Source organism: Hippocampus zosterae, chromosome 9, assembly GCF_025434085.1.
Source record: "Hippocampus zosterae strain Florida chromosome 9, ASM2543408v3, whole genome shotgun sequence".
In the NCBI taxonomy this organism is placed as follows: Eukaryota; Metazoa; Chordata; class Actinopteri; order Syngnathiformes; family Syngnathidae; genus Hippocampus; species Hippocampus zosterae.
Window position 1 is genome coordinate 5,322,217 of NC_067459.1, and position 17,441 is coordinate 5,339,657.

Sequence of the window (17,441 nt, forward strand, 5' to 3'; positions counted from 1 at the left end):
AAGCACATTGCCTAATTGGACAGCAGCGTCACATACTTGAAGCAGTACAACTCGGCCCGGGGTTGGGTTGGAGGGTCAACAGCAATAGCTGGGATGTCCAGACTTCCCTCTCCCCAGCTATTTCCCATGCAACCAGAGATAGTCTCTCCAGCATGTCCTGGGTTGTCCCCGCGGCCACCCAAATCCATAAAGCCATTTCTTGTTTTGAGTAGGGGTCACCAACCTTTCTGAAACTAAGAGCTCCTTCTTAGCTACTGTTAGGGTGATCCTGTTTGTGACCAACAGGTGGCACTGTTGGGTTCCTCCTGCAGTGGCACACCGATTGGTCATTGTGGCATTAGTTTGTGTTTTGTCAAAAGCATTCCCTGCCCAACCAGTCAGTGTTGGGTCATTGTTTAGATTTGCTTGTGTCTGCTTCTTGGGGTCGTCTACCTACTTAATGTACAGGACTATCATTTTGATAGTATGTTTTGAAATAACTTTTCTCAAACTACCTTCTGATGTCGTAATTAACTAATCACATTTGCGATTTCTCTCAAGAATTATGAAACAGATAAATATCTGCCAGCGTTCACATTTTGAAATGATCACTTCTACAATATTCCTGGAGAGTCAAAGTGTCTAATCACTGGTGAGGTATTTTTGGAATAGGTCCGCGTGCACCATGTTGGTGACCCCTGGTTACGAGTAATGTTGTAAAATGAGTTGCAAATAATAAGTTGTTGAATATTTATTGTTCAAAGTTTAGATAAAATATGAAACAAACATTTTTAGAGGGTGTCTGTTCCATTTTTTTCCTGCGTAAGGTTCGTCCATTATGTTCCAGAAAATTCATTTCACAAATGATTGCCTCGATTGCATGTGTCTGTGCGTGCATGCAGATGGCCGTGCTCTTGCTGTGGGTGGAATGGGTGCTGACTTGCTCCCTCGCAACATCCTTCAACAGTATGACTTTTGTAAGGATGTGTGGGCTTTACTTCCTCCCATGCCGACCCCGCGGTATGATGCCAACACACATTTATTGGACAACAAACTCTATGTAGCAGGTACTTTCTAACGCTGATAGAAATTGTTATTCAGGCAGAATGCTCTCTGTAAACTACTTCTATGTGTACTTTATTGAAATATTATTTTCCAATGATTAATCTATTGTCTTTTACAAAATGTTTTAGGTGGCCGCCAGTGTAAGCGGCCTGTGAAGGCCTTTGAGATGTATGACACCGACATGCGCTCATGGATATCGCTTCCAATGTTGTCATGTAAGCGATCTTATGGAGGTGTGTTATGGGACAGTGCTGGGAGGCTGTGTTTGCTGGGAGGTCTTAGCCAGGGAGGAGGACATCAGACCTCAAAATTTACCAAGAACGTCAACATTTTTGACTGCAACCAAGGTATGGATGACCTAAAATAAAATATCCATATTTCTTTTCAAATGAATCACATCATTCATTTGCGGTTAACACAAGGCTTTAAGAAAGGTTTTTCAAACCGTAGCTCGCGGCGTAGTTTTGAGTAGCCAGCGAAAAGCTTTTGGATCTTACTATATTTAGCTGCAAGGTTTGATTTCACGTCGAAAAAATTGAATATTATGTTTCACGAGCATTTACTTGCCATTATTCTGTTTCTGTTAGTCTCCAGTAGGTGGCATAGGAGGGCTTTCTTTCACAGATCATAATCATCTGCCGACTTAAGTATTGTCATGCCGACCATTCAGCGTCTGATAATTCACCTTGCTCAAGCTACTGTTCTCAGTACAGTTTTCGAGACGTTTCGATGGTTTTGTAGTTCCCTTGCCTCGTTTTGTATTTTAAGTAGTTTTCTCTGTTTTTGTAAGTTTGTGTCTCAAGATTTTTAGTCCTCCTGTCCTTTTCAGACAACCTATTTCCGTTTACAATAAAGTTATCAATACATTAGAATTGCTGAACAAAGTGTGAGTAATTCTGGAAGCAAATCTGCCCAATAGAGTCTAATTTAATGTCAAATATAAGTGCAATGCTGTACATCCTGAGCTTTTTGTTAACATGCAGGAAAATTCCGAGTGCCATACATTGTTGGCATTAAGACATCCCATTTCTGTTTCATTCATTCATCTTCCGAGCCGCTTGATCCTCACTAGGGTCGCGGGGGTTGCTGGAGCCTATCCCAGCTGTCTTCGGGCAGTAGGCGGGGGACACCCTGAATCGGTTGCCAGCCAATCGCAGGGCACACAGAAACGAACAACCATTCACACTCACACTCACACCTAGGGACAATTTAGAGTGTTCAATCAGCCTGCCACGCATGTTTTTGGAATGTGGGAGGAAACCAGAGCACCCGGAGAAAACCCACGCAGGCCCGGGGAGAACATGCAAACTCCACACAGGGAGGCCGGAGCTGGAATCGAACCCGGTACCTCTGCACTGTGAAGCCGACGTGCTAACCACTGGGCCGCCCCTTTTCTGTTTTTGCATCTCATTTACACTTGTATTCGAAATTTCTGCCTCAAAATGTAAACATCAATATTGTGTTAATTTAATGTTAGGCCCATGCACTATGCAGCAACAAGTGTTTGAAATATGACCCGAGAAGCGTAATGGAAGCTAAAAACTATTGAGTTATTTATCTATCTAGCTATTTCTTTACCACTGGGTTTGTGTTTTGGCAGGGGATTTTGGTCGAATGAAAAGCAGAACCGGAGTGTGATTATTTATTATAGTCTCATTTTATTATAGTCTTATATAGTCTTATATAGTCGGTTATTATAGTCTCATAATGATGAGGTGATGTTTTTTTTTTCATTAAAAAAAAAAAAAGAACCAAATGCCTGTGCCTTATACACACAAAGACAGTGATATCAATATTTCCACTTCCACACATCAGGAATGCACAATACCAGGTTTCTCCAATTTCGAAATAGATGAGATGGGAGATGAGCTGCAGATGGGAAACGGGCAATCAGGAGCTGCCTGAATTATAAGATCACGAAACAGATGGCTGTAATATCTTCAGCAATGACTTTCCACATAGAAACATATTCAGTCATTCGGTCACTGTTTAATATTTGCATTTATACCTCTATATCACAAAAACTCAGGCACCCTCCAAACTGGCCTTTCTACATAAGTGGTGCCCTTCTGGCGTACTTGCAGTGCATAGGCAAGATAACACACACAGCACACAAAACAAGAATTGAAAAAGTGAATGAATATGAAGTACGGAAAAAAACATTTTGGTATTATGTCTATCTTCTGTTATATGAAAATAAATAAATGAAAACATGTTTCAAAATAAGAAGTTTCAAAGTCAGCATTTTGTGTCTCATAAAAACACATTGAAAAGCAAAACTGAGAATCAAAAATAACGTTTTTCTAATCAATGGGGACAATCCCAAAAGGCATGGTAACGTAATGCAACGCATTTTTGTTCCTTATGCATAGGAAGTAGGAGTTGGAAGCAAATGGTCAATAGGGTGCCTCGTATCAGGCCACCGAGACATTACAGATGCTGGCCTAACTGGGCCAGGACAAATTTTATGAACAAATATGATGAAATCAACACAATGTTGTTAAAAAGAAAAAAAAACTGTGTGGTGTGTGTGTGTGTGTGTAGCAGAATGTATCCAACTTTGAATAGCAAAATACACTAGCAGGCAATATAATAACCTTCTGGAGAGAAAATTAGTGAAAGCGAAACAGTACAAGAACCGGAAAAGAAAGATGTTAAGTGTTTGTCAGCCAGCCGCGGGTTAAAAGTGTATTCATACAGGACAGCATTTTGAATATTCCTTCGTATAACACCTGTAGTTTAGAATTTTCTTATTTTCATAATACACCCCTAAGATTTGTAATCAAATATACTTTGATGAAAGACCATACAAACAATTCAGAACGTTTTGAGAATGTTTTAGCCACAATTATCAACCATAACATTCAAACAATTTTTTTCTTAATGCCGAATACGTACAAATGTTTTGAAAAATGTATGGTACGATTAATAATCACACTAAAATTTGTGTTAATCATATGATATGTGATGAATTACTAATTATGTGTGTCAAGTGTACCTTCAATACTTCTTGCAATTAAGTTATCACATCAAGTTTTATAACCTTTATACTTGGCATTAATATTCATCAAAGAACACTTACGTTGCATGCCAATTTAATTTTTAGCTAACCAGATTCCAAGCGAGGATTATTTATTTAGTTAGTATTTGTTATTATTGTTTTCATTCTTTTTATTGTTTTACTAGAATGCTAAAACCAACATTTTACCTTTTTGCTTGCGAACTGAATTACGTGTGACCATTAAATTCTGCTGAATCATTCCCACCTTGTTTATCCTTCATTTCACCGTTCAGGTACATGGCTGAAGTCAGACGAGACAGTGCCCTTGAAAACCAAGAGAGCTGACTTTGTGGCTGCTTTGGTGCGTGGCCGCATGGTGGTAGCAGGCGGTCTAGGTAAGACTAAATAATGGTTTCTACATCATGGAAATGAACTCATACTTATTTGAATGTCATTTGTACAATACCAAACAGAGCTATCGTGTTCCACTGTGAAACTAGTCAAGACTCATAACACAGAAAGTGGACTTGTGTGTCTTATTAATACTGTATATCGCATGATTCTAGCTTTGATAATTCCATATTTACAATTACAATTTACATTACCTCTAAACTAAATGATTGAAAGTTAATTTAATTATGGCGACCTCTGAACTTTTTCTGTCTGCCCTGGCTAAACTTGGCTCCTCCCAAAATGCACAGTTTGTCTCTCATTTAAGAAGTGTGAAAATATTTTCTTGGCACCAAGATGCCACAAGATGGTGGAAAACCCCCTCTCTAATAGAAAAGTGGAACGACAGTATTTTTTCTGAGATGCCATAAAATGATTCTAAATTTAGAGGTGACAAATTATCGTGTTAATTGTGAATAGTTAATTACAGTCATATTTAGCGCGATATGTTTTTTAATCGTGTTAATCTAAATTTTAATCTCTAATTTTATTGTACTGTTGGTGGGTTGCTTTTTTATAATCTCCTATTGTATATGTTGGCTTCCTGTGTTCGAGTTGTAGAGGGTGGGAAACAATGGTCAATCATAGCCTTGATTGATTGGACTTGATTGAACATTGATTGGCTGTCATTATGTTTGGGATTGTTTAGCAGAAACTGATAGGCTCCCATTGGAGTTGGGAGGGCCAGGTAAGCAGCGGTGAGGAGAGGAGAGCTGAACATGAATGAGCATGTGAGAGTTCTCGGCCCAATGAATGGAAAATTGACATTCCAAAATCCCTGATGGCACTCTGGATAAAGGTAGAGTGTTGTGCCAAATATGTAAGGAGTTTGCTAACCACCGAGGCAGCTCAAGTTTAGCCTACCACATCAATGCAAAGCACCCAGTCGCGAGTGCAGCCTCAGTTAACATTAGCAGCGAAATCGTTAGCAATATAGCAAGCTAAAGCAAATCTCTTCACTAAACTAAACTCGAGGGGAACACCCCTGTACGAGGCATGAAGTCAGCATAGCTCCTGTGTCCTCTGTAGCCTAGAGAAGTGACTTATGTTTATTTCAACACGTTATTCTGTAATCATGAACAGTGTTATTTCTGAAGTGTTAACTTAAAGCACTGTGATTTAAGGGTTTGTTTTATGTATTTTTTATCATCTGAAGCAAGTCCCGTGTTCAGTACTTGTATTGATCAGGAGGTTTTCTTACAGTTTTTTATGTTTATTTTATTGTTAATTTTATTTTTATTCTGTAATTATTTGGAGATTTATCAAAAAACAAACTACCGTATTTTCACGACTATAAGGCGCCATTAAAAGTCTTAAATTTTCTCCAAAATGGACAGGACGCCTTATGGTTGGAGCGTCTTTTGTATGCGCTGAGTTCCAAAATCTGACTGACAGCCGACACACTGTTTATATAGCGAAAAAGCGGAAGTGACTGTGGCCAGGCATGCGGGAAAGAAGTCGGCCAATCAGGGAAGGGTGGGCGTGTATATATACATATATGGAGAGGGAGAGAGAGTGAGAGAGAGAGAGAGAGAGAGAGAGAGAGAGAGAGAGAGAGAGAGAAGGCAGAAGTGAGAGAGGACAGGCATGCGGGGGAGAAGTCCGCCAATGAGTGAAGGGTGGGCGTGTAAGTGGACGCTAAAGGGACACCGCAAGCAGGTACCAACACTTGTATAGAGTGTGGCAATTTGCATAGTTGCAAAACAACTCCGGTTTTGGTTTCTAAGAACCCCCGAAAATAAATTCGACAAAGAGACACTCCTACGAAACTCAGTTCAAACTTCAAGCCATCGGTTATGCTTTTGGTATGCGTGCCCATCTCAAAAACCAAGTCAAGCAAATGAACTCTGAGCTTGCCGTTATTCCCGGAGGCTTGACTAAAGAACTCCAACCGCTGGACATCGGCATCAACCGGGCGTTCAAAGTAAAGTTGCGAACGGCATGGGAACAATGGATGATCGATGGCAAACACAACTTTACAAAGAGTGAGAGGCAGCGCTGGGCGAGTTACGCCACAATTTGCAAATGGATTGTGGCTGCTTGGACGAACGTGTCTGCTTGCACTGTTGTTCGAGTTTTTGGCAAAGCCAGCACCATTTCTGTGGAGCCGCATGGCAATGAGAGTGACTCTGACAACAAGATAGACCGCGGCGTTTGTGATGGATTACGGTACTTGCACAATTGTTCAATTTTTTCTACACACACACGCGCTGCCACCATGTTTCGCTCTGTTCTTTACTTTCAAATGTGGGAAAGCTTCAAATGTTGACTTTGCTGTTGCTGCTCCTTCTTTCCGCTCGGCAATGCGTAGCAACTCACACTTTAGCATGCGATCCGTTCAATGACAAATGGGATGTGCAGTCCTCTGCTTCTGATACAGAGGATGAGGACTTTGATGGATTTCTGGGTGATGATTGATCGAAAAACGTGAAAACATTGTACGATGGCTAAATAAAATACACCCGAACTCAGTTCTGCTTTCGTTGCCTTTTTAAAAACGTGTTTTTAGCTTGTATCTGAATGTCTTGGCATGCTATCGTATGCTTCAAGCTAACGTGTTAGTGTGCGCGCATGAATGCCGTATGTTTAAGCTGGCGTATGTTTTACCACTGTAAAACTGCGCCCATTAATACAGTGTGGTTTGTCTATGTGTAAAATACAGAAATGTAACCCATTAATGAGACTGCGCCCAACCGTACGGTGCGTCGAATAGTCGTGAAAATACAGTACTGATATTCCCCCGGTGGTCGAAACGAATTGTTGCAGGTAAGACTTGGGACTCGTCTCAAATACAGCAGAAAGTAAATGGCTCGGACTGCATCTGTTCAAGTCTGTTTAAAAACAATAAACAACTTTATAACATATATTATATTAGATCAATCAATTACATATTATAATTAATTAGTCTCACAATGTTTTTAATCTCTTGACAGCACTATCGAAAATCCTATCGAATAGAAAAATGGAACTACTTTTCTGTTACACAGGACTTTGGCCCCATCTTGTGTCGTCTTTGGTCATTTCAGAAAAAGCATGAAAATTGACTGCACGTTTTTGAAGAAAATAGGTTTGTTAAAATAATTTTGAACAGGTAGTAAGACATGGAAATGTTAGTCTGTCCCACAAAGGCAGCAGACAACAGAAGGTACACTGCTTAATTTTTAAGGCTTTCATCATCATCATATCTTGTCGCGCCAGTACTGGATCCATTGCTTGGCAGCATCACTAGTGTCTAAGAGGTCTTGATCTGTGCAGGTGGGCCCCAGTTCACAATCCCGAAGAATGTGCTCCATTGTTTGTATTGGGTGGCCACACGGACATTCACTGCTGAGTGAGAGTCCCCATTTATAGGTGTTGTTCCCAGTCTTGCCTACTCTGGTTCTAGCTCTATTTAATGTCACAAGGGTTTAAAACACTATCATCAACTGACATTTAGTCCATCCCGTGGCGCCGATCAACAACACACTCAGTCAGGTTGAACGGAAGAAAAAAATAGATGTTAAAATGCAATATTTACCATTTAATAGGACGTTGACCCCATGATGAAACCGTCCCAAAAAATCGACAAAAGATTAAATAAACGCTGTTTTAAACAGAATGTATTTGGTATTGTGTCAACCATTACAATGAATCTGTCCTCACATCAAACATAATACAAACATCACCAACACAACAAAATATTTTTGTAATATGAAACAAACATGTAGCCAAGTCCAGTCACCGAAATATCAAACTAGCATTCAATCATTTCAGCCACTTAAAACATTCAAAATATTGCCAAACTAGAGATGTGACCTTCCCCCTATTATCAACAATTTATTTTTGTGCCATCACACTTTTCTTTTCTTTCATTTCAGTGCACAAGATTATTTTTTAAAACAGGTTCTGAGACTTGAAGGCTAAACATTACCATAGCGTGGGCTTTATTTTCTTTGTGGTTTTGAACTGTAATCCACTCAGCAAAAGTAGCAGGTTGATTTGATGACGGAACCAAATGTACTTTGCTGGGCCGTAGTAGGTCATGACGCCGCGGGTGGATCGCAATTCTCTCCCCAACTTCTGCCTCGGTAGCCTCGATTGTGAAGCGGTTTTCTTTAAGATTGTATTTCTATTGAACATATTTTCCATTGAGATTGATCACGTGCCTATCACGTTACATATTGATATTGTATTCTCCCAGCCCTATAGAGGTCTGTGTGCATCTGAGCTTGCCCATTCCAACATGTTATGTCTTTCAATTTGGAATTTCGCCACTTATGTGATTACGATGTTGTGATGTGATTAGGTCATGAGCCCTCTGCTCTGGACACTGTTGAGGCTTTTCATCCTCTGAAGAAAAAATGGGAGCGATTGGCTTCCATGACGTTCCCCCGATGCTCGGCTTCCTCCATCGTCATCAGAGATCGACTTCTCGTAGTTGGTGGAGTCAACCAGGTATACTGAAGATTCAGGGCTGGATATAAAATGCATACTGAGCTAGATCTGCAGCGGATAGTAAGACAGGAATTTAGATTGAAAATCTTGATTGGGAATTTCGATAATATCAAACGTGAGCCAGTATGTTTTTCAAACGAAAAAAAATTGACATTTTCGATAAAACGTCCTCGGGTCTTCCTCTTGTCTGACAACTCAGTGCAGGAATTAACTGATAAAGTCCTTGGTCATACAAGACACAGTTTACAATGATAAGAATACTGTGGGGAGCACAGAGCTGGAAATTGTATCATCCACTGAGATTATTTTGCTATATGGGAAACATAATTGTTGACGTGACCAATAGTTTGCCGTAGGTGTTAATCACAATGGCAAATGTAATGGATTTTGTCCTCAAAGGTGCACTGTGGTTTATCATTCTAAAGTGGCGGGCGCATGTGTATGGCTAATTTGGTGGATAAAGTTTTGTGTGCGGTACACAAACGACTGACACAACCCTAAGTAAAATTGTGTCACTGAATTCCAAAATATGCTTTGATCATACAGGACTCAGTTTTCGTTTGACCCTGATTAAATGTCATCACTTTTTTAACAAGATTCTATTTTTAGTTTGCTGTAGTTAGACTGCCAAGTTAAAACACAATGACAGTGAAGCATAATTCAACATAATTGAATGCCCAGTGGCAAAAAGAAGAAGAAATCCTTGCGACATCATTGTTCCCAGCAAGCTTACTGCACGCAAAACATGAAGAAAGAAGGGGGGTTGAACTTTTCTTTGATTTGAAAAGTCCAAATCCTTGACTTTCAGTCAATTGTTAATATTTCGGATTTTGTCCACCATGAAAGCAAACAAAGCATGTGTTTTAAGCAAAACAAAGACGATAATATTGGCCTTACTTCCCAAAACGGATCAACATTTTGCCCCGTCTATCAACACGTCGTGAGTCCAAATGCTGCAACCCGTTTTGAAATCCTTTGAGGCTTATCAAACTTTAAATCACAACTTTGAAAACGGGACGATGGATCAAGAATGCCCAAATACTGAACAGTTTTCATGCATTACAGACATTCTGCATTTGCATTAATTATGAGTAGAAAATAATTTAGACTGTTCAATCAGCCTGCCAATGCATGTTTTGGGAATGTGGGAGGAAACCAGAGTGCGCGGAAAAAACCCACGCAAGCCCAGGGAGAACATGCAAACTCCACAAAGGGAGGCCGGAACTGGAATTGAACCCGGTATCCCTGCACTCTGAGGTCGACGTGCTAACCACTGGGCCGCAGTAACCGTACTTAATCACTGAATTTCACTAATGCAGTAGGAAAGCCACAATTACCGGAATTCAGATTCAGAAAACTTTATTTATCCCAGTGGGACAATTGGAGAATGTACACACTGTGATGACAAACCATTGTCGACCATGAATATACATTCCAATGGGAAACAGAAGTACAGCCGTAACTGAGTCTTCACCGCTACTGACGATAAAATGTTTGTTGAGCTCGAGACAGTTTTGTTGACATTTCAGAGTCCGCACTTTGTTCCTTTTACTTTATTACAATATATACCAGTGTTCAGTGTAAATGCTTCAGCCACATATCCTGTAGATGCTATTTCTCCTTATCTGTCTCTATTTGTTGCTCCTAGGTGCCCAGTTCGGCTCATGAGATACTGTATGTAAAAGAAGAGGAATATCTGTAGTCTGATCCCAGGCAGTAGCGCCCTCTTTCATCACAGTGCAACATGGTGGTAAACTTCTATATGGGACAACACTGCCCCCTTTTGGGGTTTAATAACAACGCAACCCACGTTGAAGCACCATCAACAGGAATGCAAAATGCTTTTTGGTATGCAAAATGCGCTTTCTGAAGAAATCTTAGTATCTAATGATTCTACATTGTACGTTGTAGTGCTCAAGTTTTGTTGCTTATGCCTTGCAATGTAGAGACTAATTTGCAGTGCTTAACACATTTGTTTTAACGACACCCTGGGCACCCTTTACGCCAGCCGCCCAAAAGTATCAACATTTTTTAAGGTTGTTAATACTTCAGCATCAAGAAGCTCTTCAGCTAAAATGCTATTAATTACGATACTTATTTTCACTGTTTTTTCTTCTTCTTGGTCCAACTTTTGGTAGAACTTGGTGACACATACAACCAGAGCTGCTTTGCAAAAAAAGAATGGAGCGGGCGTTGTTAAACCGTTTTTTTATAATCACACTGTAGCCTGACAAAATATTGATGCTGTTGCCAGGCCTGGTGTGTTTGCAAAGTTTCATGAGTTTTCAAGCCCGTTGAGAACCTTGAAAGGTTGTGCTGTTTTCTTGGCGAATAGCGTGTTGTCATGGCAACAGCTTTTCAACAAACTTTGGTGGACAACATCACAAAGGCCTAAACGCCCTTCAGAGCAAATAGAAGGTAAATGTGGTTAACCCGCCAAGAAAAACATAAAATAAAAAATACAGTATATTTCCTTGAGCCAGTGGGAAATAATGGCCGGGCAGAGAATGAAATTATAACACAGCTCTTTGTTCTTGTGTTGAAGTTAATGTTTCAATGTACCCTAGTATGGGTGGATCTTCAAAATCTCATTTCATATACTTTATTGTCCCCAATGGGAAATGGACACATTTTGTGGACGAAGTGAATGGCAATCGGATCACACAAACAAAATCTGTACAAAAAATATTTCAATAACAAAAGAGGAACGGCAAGTATAAACAGAAATCGCGAGTCAAAAACAACCAGGAAAAACAATACATTAACAAAAAGCTCTCGCAAAGGCAACGGAATATTACATCCGAAAATATAAACGAAATGACGAGAGTCCATTTTCACGAAACAAAAATGAGAGCATGATCAAAAGAGAAAAATAATATAAATACTTACAAGTAACTTGCTGAGTTCAAAAACAAATTCAAAAAAATAGTACAAACAACCTACATCAATCAGAGTTAAAATGATAAATTCTAAACATTAAATATAATGATAAATCAGAACTAAGTTGATAAATAGAGAAAGGTATTGAAATATCCATTATGAATACAAGAGAAAATTGACACAAGAGTGCCAGAGTGAGGATGTATATAATCCCGATACAAACCAAAAGTTGTAAAAATATCACGGTTAAGGGTAAAGTATGAGCCTTAATGGAGACTTCTTACTTTTTCTTTTCTGATTGATATAAAAATGATTTAGTAGATATAAACACATAAGGACTAGATAAGTTTTTTACTTCATCCTACTCCCTTGAACATAATAACTGTGTTGAATGAAGACTGATTTCTTTCTTTTTACTTTTTTATCTACCTTATTTTCTGTCAAATTATTACTGTATATGTTTTATGTTCAATAAACAAACAAACAAACAAGAGACTCGAGCGCAAAAACGATAATGATGAGAATGAGAAAAACCACATTTAAAACAAAGTAAGTATGTGGCTTGGAAGAGCAGACCACACCTTGGTATTTCTCGAGCCTGTGTACAAACCCCTGGTGCACAGGCAGCCAACTGTGACCAGAATGGTCAAGAAATGGTCATCGGAAGCTGAAGATGCTCTGCGGGACTGCTTCGCGACAACCAGGTGGGAACTCTTCAGCGAGGTTCATGGGGAGGACATTGACGCACTCACTGACACCATCACGGACTATATAAACTTCTGTGAGGAGAACACCGTACCCACCAGAACTCTGCGGTGTTTTTCCAACAACAAACCATGGATTAATCCTGACATAAAGACCCTGCTGAAGGAGAAGAAAAGAGCTTTTCGGTCGAGAAACAGAGAGGAACTGAAGGACGTGCAGATTCGGCTGAGAAGAAAGATCAGGGAGGGGAAGAAGATATACAGGATGAAATTGGAGGACCAGTTACAGGCCAGCAATGTCACTGGTGTCTGGAGGGGCCTGAAAACCTCAGGCCATGACAGCCCAAAGACAGTGATCGAGAAGGACAAGGACTGGGCAGATGGACTGAACCATTTTTTCAACCGTTTCGACCAGTTGTCTGTCCCTTCCCCCAACCACAAACTGCAACCTCTCTCACTGAGGACTTCTTCTCCTCCCCCTCCTCCTCTTTCGACCAGCTCTCATCAACCCAGTATGTCACCTGGTTCCTGCCTGTCCGTCACAACAGAGCAGGTAAGGAACCAACTGAGGAAGATGAATGTGAGGAAGGCAGCAGGTCCGGACAAGATCAGTTCCTGGCTCCTCAGGACCTGCTCTGACCAGCTGTGTAACATTGTCCAGCACATCTTCAACCTGAGCCTGAAGCTGGGCAGAGCTCCACAGCTGTGGAAAACTTCGTGCCTGGTCCCAGTGCCCAAGACCCCCCACCCTAAGGAGCTGAACAGCTACAGACCGGTGGCGCTGACGTCTCACCTGATGAAGACGCTGGAGAGACTCATCCTCGCCCACCTTCGACCGCTGGTGAGCCCGTCACTGGACCCGCTGCAGTTTGCCTATCAGCCTGGCATCGGCGTGGAAGACGCCATTATCTACCTCCTCCACTCAGTCCTGTCACACTTGGAGAAGGCTGGGAGCACTGTGAGAATCATGTTCTTTGATTTCTCCAGTGCCTTCAACACCATCCAGCCCAATTTGCTGGGAGGCAAACTGCAGAATGCCGGAGTGGACCACCATCTCACAGCATGGATCATAGACTAGCTCACAAATCGGCCGCAGTATGTGAGATTGCAGAGCTGTGAGTCGGACCGGCTTCTCTGCAGCACTGGAGCGCCGCAGGGGACTGTTCTGGCTCCATTCCTGTTCATCCTCTACACCTCGGACTTCAGACACGTCACTCCAAACTGCCACCTTCAGAAGTTCTCCGATGACTCTGCGATTGTTGGCCTCATTACAGAAGGGGACGATCGGGAGTACAGGGGACTGACAAAGGACTCTGTGGACTGGTGCCAGCAGAATCTCCTGCAGATCAACCCTAGGAAAACTAAAGAGTTGGTTGTGGATTTCTGCAGGAAAAAGTCCTCACCAGCACCGATGAACATCCAGGGTATGGACATAGAGAGGGTGACCTCCTACAAGTACCTTGGTGTTCTTCTGAACGACAAACTGGACTGGTCTACAAACACGGACACCCTGATTAGGAAAGGACAGAGCCGACTCTTCCTACTCAGGAAACTGAGGTCTTTTGGGGTTCAGGGGTCACTCCTTAAGACGTTCTATAACTCGGTGGTGGCCTCGGCCATCCATTATGGCATTATCTGCTGGTCAGGCAGCATCTCAGCCCGGGACAGAAAGAGACTGGAGCAACTGGTCAGGAATGCCAGTTCTGTCCTGGGTTGCTCCCTTGACACTCTGGAGGAGGTGGGCAACAGAAGGATGCTAACTAAGCTAAGAGCTATGATGGCCAGTCCCTCCCACCCCTTGGTAGCTCCTTCAGCCAGAGACTGTTACACCCGCGCTGCAAGAAGGAGAGATACCGACGCTCGTTCCTACCGACTGCTGTCAGGCTGATGAATAAAAAATAACAATCATAATAATAATAATAATTAAATTATGTGAAGGAAAATTGTAAATAGTACTGAGATTTATCCATAGTGTTCATATTGTATTTAATTGAAAGATGTTTGTTGTTGTTGTTTTTTTTTCTCTTTCTCCTTTCTTCTTTCTACATACATTTTTGCTGCTGGAGGCTGTAAATTTCCCCAGTGTGGGACGAATAAAGGATATCTTATCTTATCTTATCTTTAATAACACAAGAACTACAGAACAAAACAGGAGTCTGAGTCGCCACAGTGTGGCGCCAGAAACAACAAAATGTTCGCCAATCCAGGTTTGGACATAATATTGTGCATTCAAAAAATATGTGGTCGATTTTCTGTACCTCATTCTCACAGAAAGCACATTCATTATCGTCTACTTTAAAATCGTTTTGGGTTTTTTGTTTGTTTGTTTTTTTAGCAATTCGTTGGCAGGACGAAGACAATTCAGCATTTTAAAGTATCTCTCGTTGACTTTTGGTGGAATAGGAAGATGTGAATAAATTGTTCTTAGCTTTTCAATGGATGTTTTATCATATTTATTTCTTGTGTTATTGCTAGTGATTTTACAAGGGAATGCTCAGAAAGACTGTCAAATGAATTTTGTAGTACATTTTTTTGTTCTCATTGAGAGAAATCTCAATAGCAATGGCACCCAATCGTGAGTTGCTAGCTGGGTGTTCAGCTGTACTTTTAGTAAGAAAAATAATTTTTTTTTAGGCAAAGCTCTCTTCCTTCTTTCAAATCCAGATCTGAGAGGATAGAAATTGTATATGACCCAACGTTGCTCCTAACTTAGCATGGCACCATCTGTGTTCATCAGATCTTCATAAAACGGTGACTTGTTTCAATCTGTCTTGGAATATGGTGAGTAATTGTGCACAGATAACAGTTTCCAATCCAATAATTATTGTTTATGGAACTCTGATCATTTAAGTGAGCATTTATTTATTGTAAAATCCTGTTGACTGTAATATTTTTTGTTAAATACAAAGTTGGTGACACAGTAACAGACTGTGCTCGCGTTGTTGAGCCAGGATTTCAATCAACAAGTGTTTCATGAGGGTAATCAAAATCAATAACCTTCTGGTCACTATCTTTTATTTCTTGAACCATTTGACCTTTTCTCTGAGAGTGAGGCTTGTTTCACCAAATGAAGTTAAGATTGACTGTATTGCTTCTTTTAAGTAGCTTGTTTGAGACCGCTGCAATGCTATTTGGCATATTGGATTGGATACAACTTTATTGTCAAATTTGCTGTATGTTATATAGCACAGATGAAATTTCTTCCTTCTCAAGACAACATAAAACAAAATATTGTTTTCGATAGACTTTCCATTTTGTCAAGTATATGTGCCCTAATATAATAATATGGAATGATCCCTCTGAAGCCAAATATTTCGTTTGGACTTGTTTTCAAAGTTCATTGTGAGATTGGAGTTTTGATTTTTTATATGTGCTGCCCAAGTATTTCCTTTAAGATTTAAAGGGATATTGCTTTTTTTTTTTTTTAAAGGATTGCCATGGATTGAAAGGTCAATCCAGATACATCAGAAAGCAGTTTAATTTATTAACAGCCATTTCAATTGAATTGTTGTATGTTGGAAAGACAGTAGTATCATCCGCTAACAGAGTTAACTGCGACATGGGACAGTTGTGGTCAATCAACCTGCCATGCATGTATTTGGAATGTGTGTGTGTGTGGGGGGGGGGGGGGGGTGCGGGGGCTAAGTACTTGGAGAAAACCTAAGCAGGCACGCGGAGAACATGCAAATTCCACACAGGAAGGCCGAGGCCCGGAATCAAACCCCGCACCTCTGCACTGTGAGGCCCACGTGCTAACTAACCAGTTGCTGTCTTTTTTTTGCAAAAATCTGGTGTTCGTCTCTATATGTGCCCTATGACTGACTGGTGACCAGTTCATAGTGTAGTCTGCCTTTTGCCCAAAGTTAGCTGGGTTAGGCTCTAGCATCCCTCGCGACCCTTTTCAGAAAAAGCAAAGTTGAGAATTGAAGGATGGATGGATGAATGAGGCCCGACTGTCGATCGATACGTGCTGTGTGCTATTTCTACCGCTAGATGTGAGTAATACCTAAAGTGTGGATTTCAATGCGGCCGTAGCATTAAGGTTTGGGGAGGAAAAAAGGAAATCGATGGTACTGACCAAGGTGCTCTGTTTTTATACGTTGATAATATACCTTTTCATCCCTCTCTGACCCGATGTCTTGAACTACAAAGTTCAAGAGAGGTGTGAAAGCTTAAGGAGATTTAAAAAAAAAATCCGGAGACCTTGTGTCTCATTCTCACAACAAAGATGCTGATTGGAAAAAAGATCCGGAGACCTTGTGTCTCATTCTCACAACAAAGATGCTGATTGGAAAAAAGATGCGATCTGAGTTCTGCTATCGATTGCCCGTCCTGAAGAACTTGGATGTTCCCTGACACCAACTGAATTTGCATGGAAAGATTTGAATATGCATTTGTAAAACTGAATGTGAAAAAAAATGTACAAATTTGAATTTTCATTAAGGTATTCAAATTCAAATTGGACAATTCAGATTCAGATTTTCAAAGTGAAGATTTCAATTGAACAATGCAAATTCATTATGTGTAATTCGGTTTTTCAGTCCATTCATTTCAAGTTTAGCGATTCAAATTCAAACATAAAATATTGTGGTGGCACATACAGGGTGACCCAAAAAGATGCGTACCCATATTTTATTTGATAAAAAATCCATTTTTTAACGAATGTCTTTTCTGTTGCAGGACGTGAAAGGTGAACCTATGGATGATCGTTTTTAGCTATAGTTGCCCCAAAAATGTCTTGGACAAATCAGCAGAAGATATTCTCCCTGGAGATCTATTTTGCAACAAAATCATACCAGAGTGTACAGATTCAGTTTCGAAAACGTTTCGAAACCGCGATAGAAACGTTTTCTCTGATAAGGTTCAAGAAGTGACATTCCCAAATTAAATTATCACTAAAACTTGCATTCATCAATAGAAAAAATGTT

The 17,441-nt window shown here is 40.5% G+C and overlaps 1 protein-coding gene across 2 annotated transcripts in view; it reads left to right on the forward strand.

Moving 5' to 3' along the window:
- klhdc8a (kelch domain containing 8A) overlaps positions 1–17,441 on the forward strand; it is a 494,173-nt gene that overhangs the window by 11,561 nt on the left and 465,171 nt on the right. Inside the window, exons 4-8 of one of the 2 annotated variants that reach the window (XM_052075222.1) lie at positions 882–1,046; positions 1,173–1,391; positions 4,339–4,440; positions 8,781–8,929; positions 10,578–11,018. The exons of the other annotated variant lie outside the window; for it this stretch is intronic. Coding sequence (XP_051931182.1) covers positions 882–1,046; positions 1,173–1,391; positions 4,339–4,440; positions 8,781–8,929; positions 10,578–10,631 — 689 coding nt within the window. The 3' untranslated portion in view covers positions 10,632–11,018. Of the gene's footprint in view, positions 1–881; positions 1,047–1,172; positions 1,392–4,338; positions 4,441–8,780; positions 8,930–10,577; positions 11,019–17,441 lie in introns of those variants that run through there. 2 annotated transcript variants of the gene reach the window in all.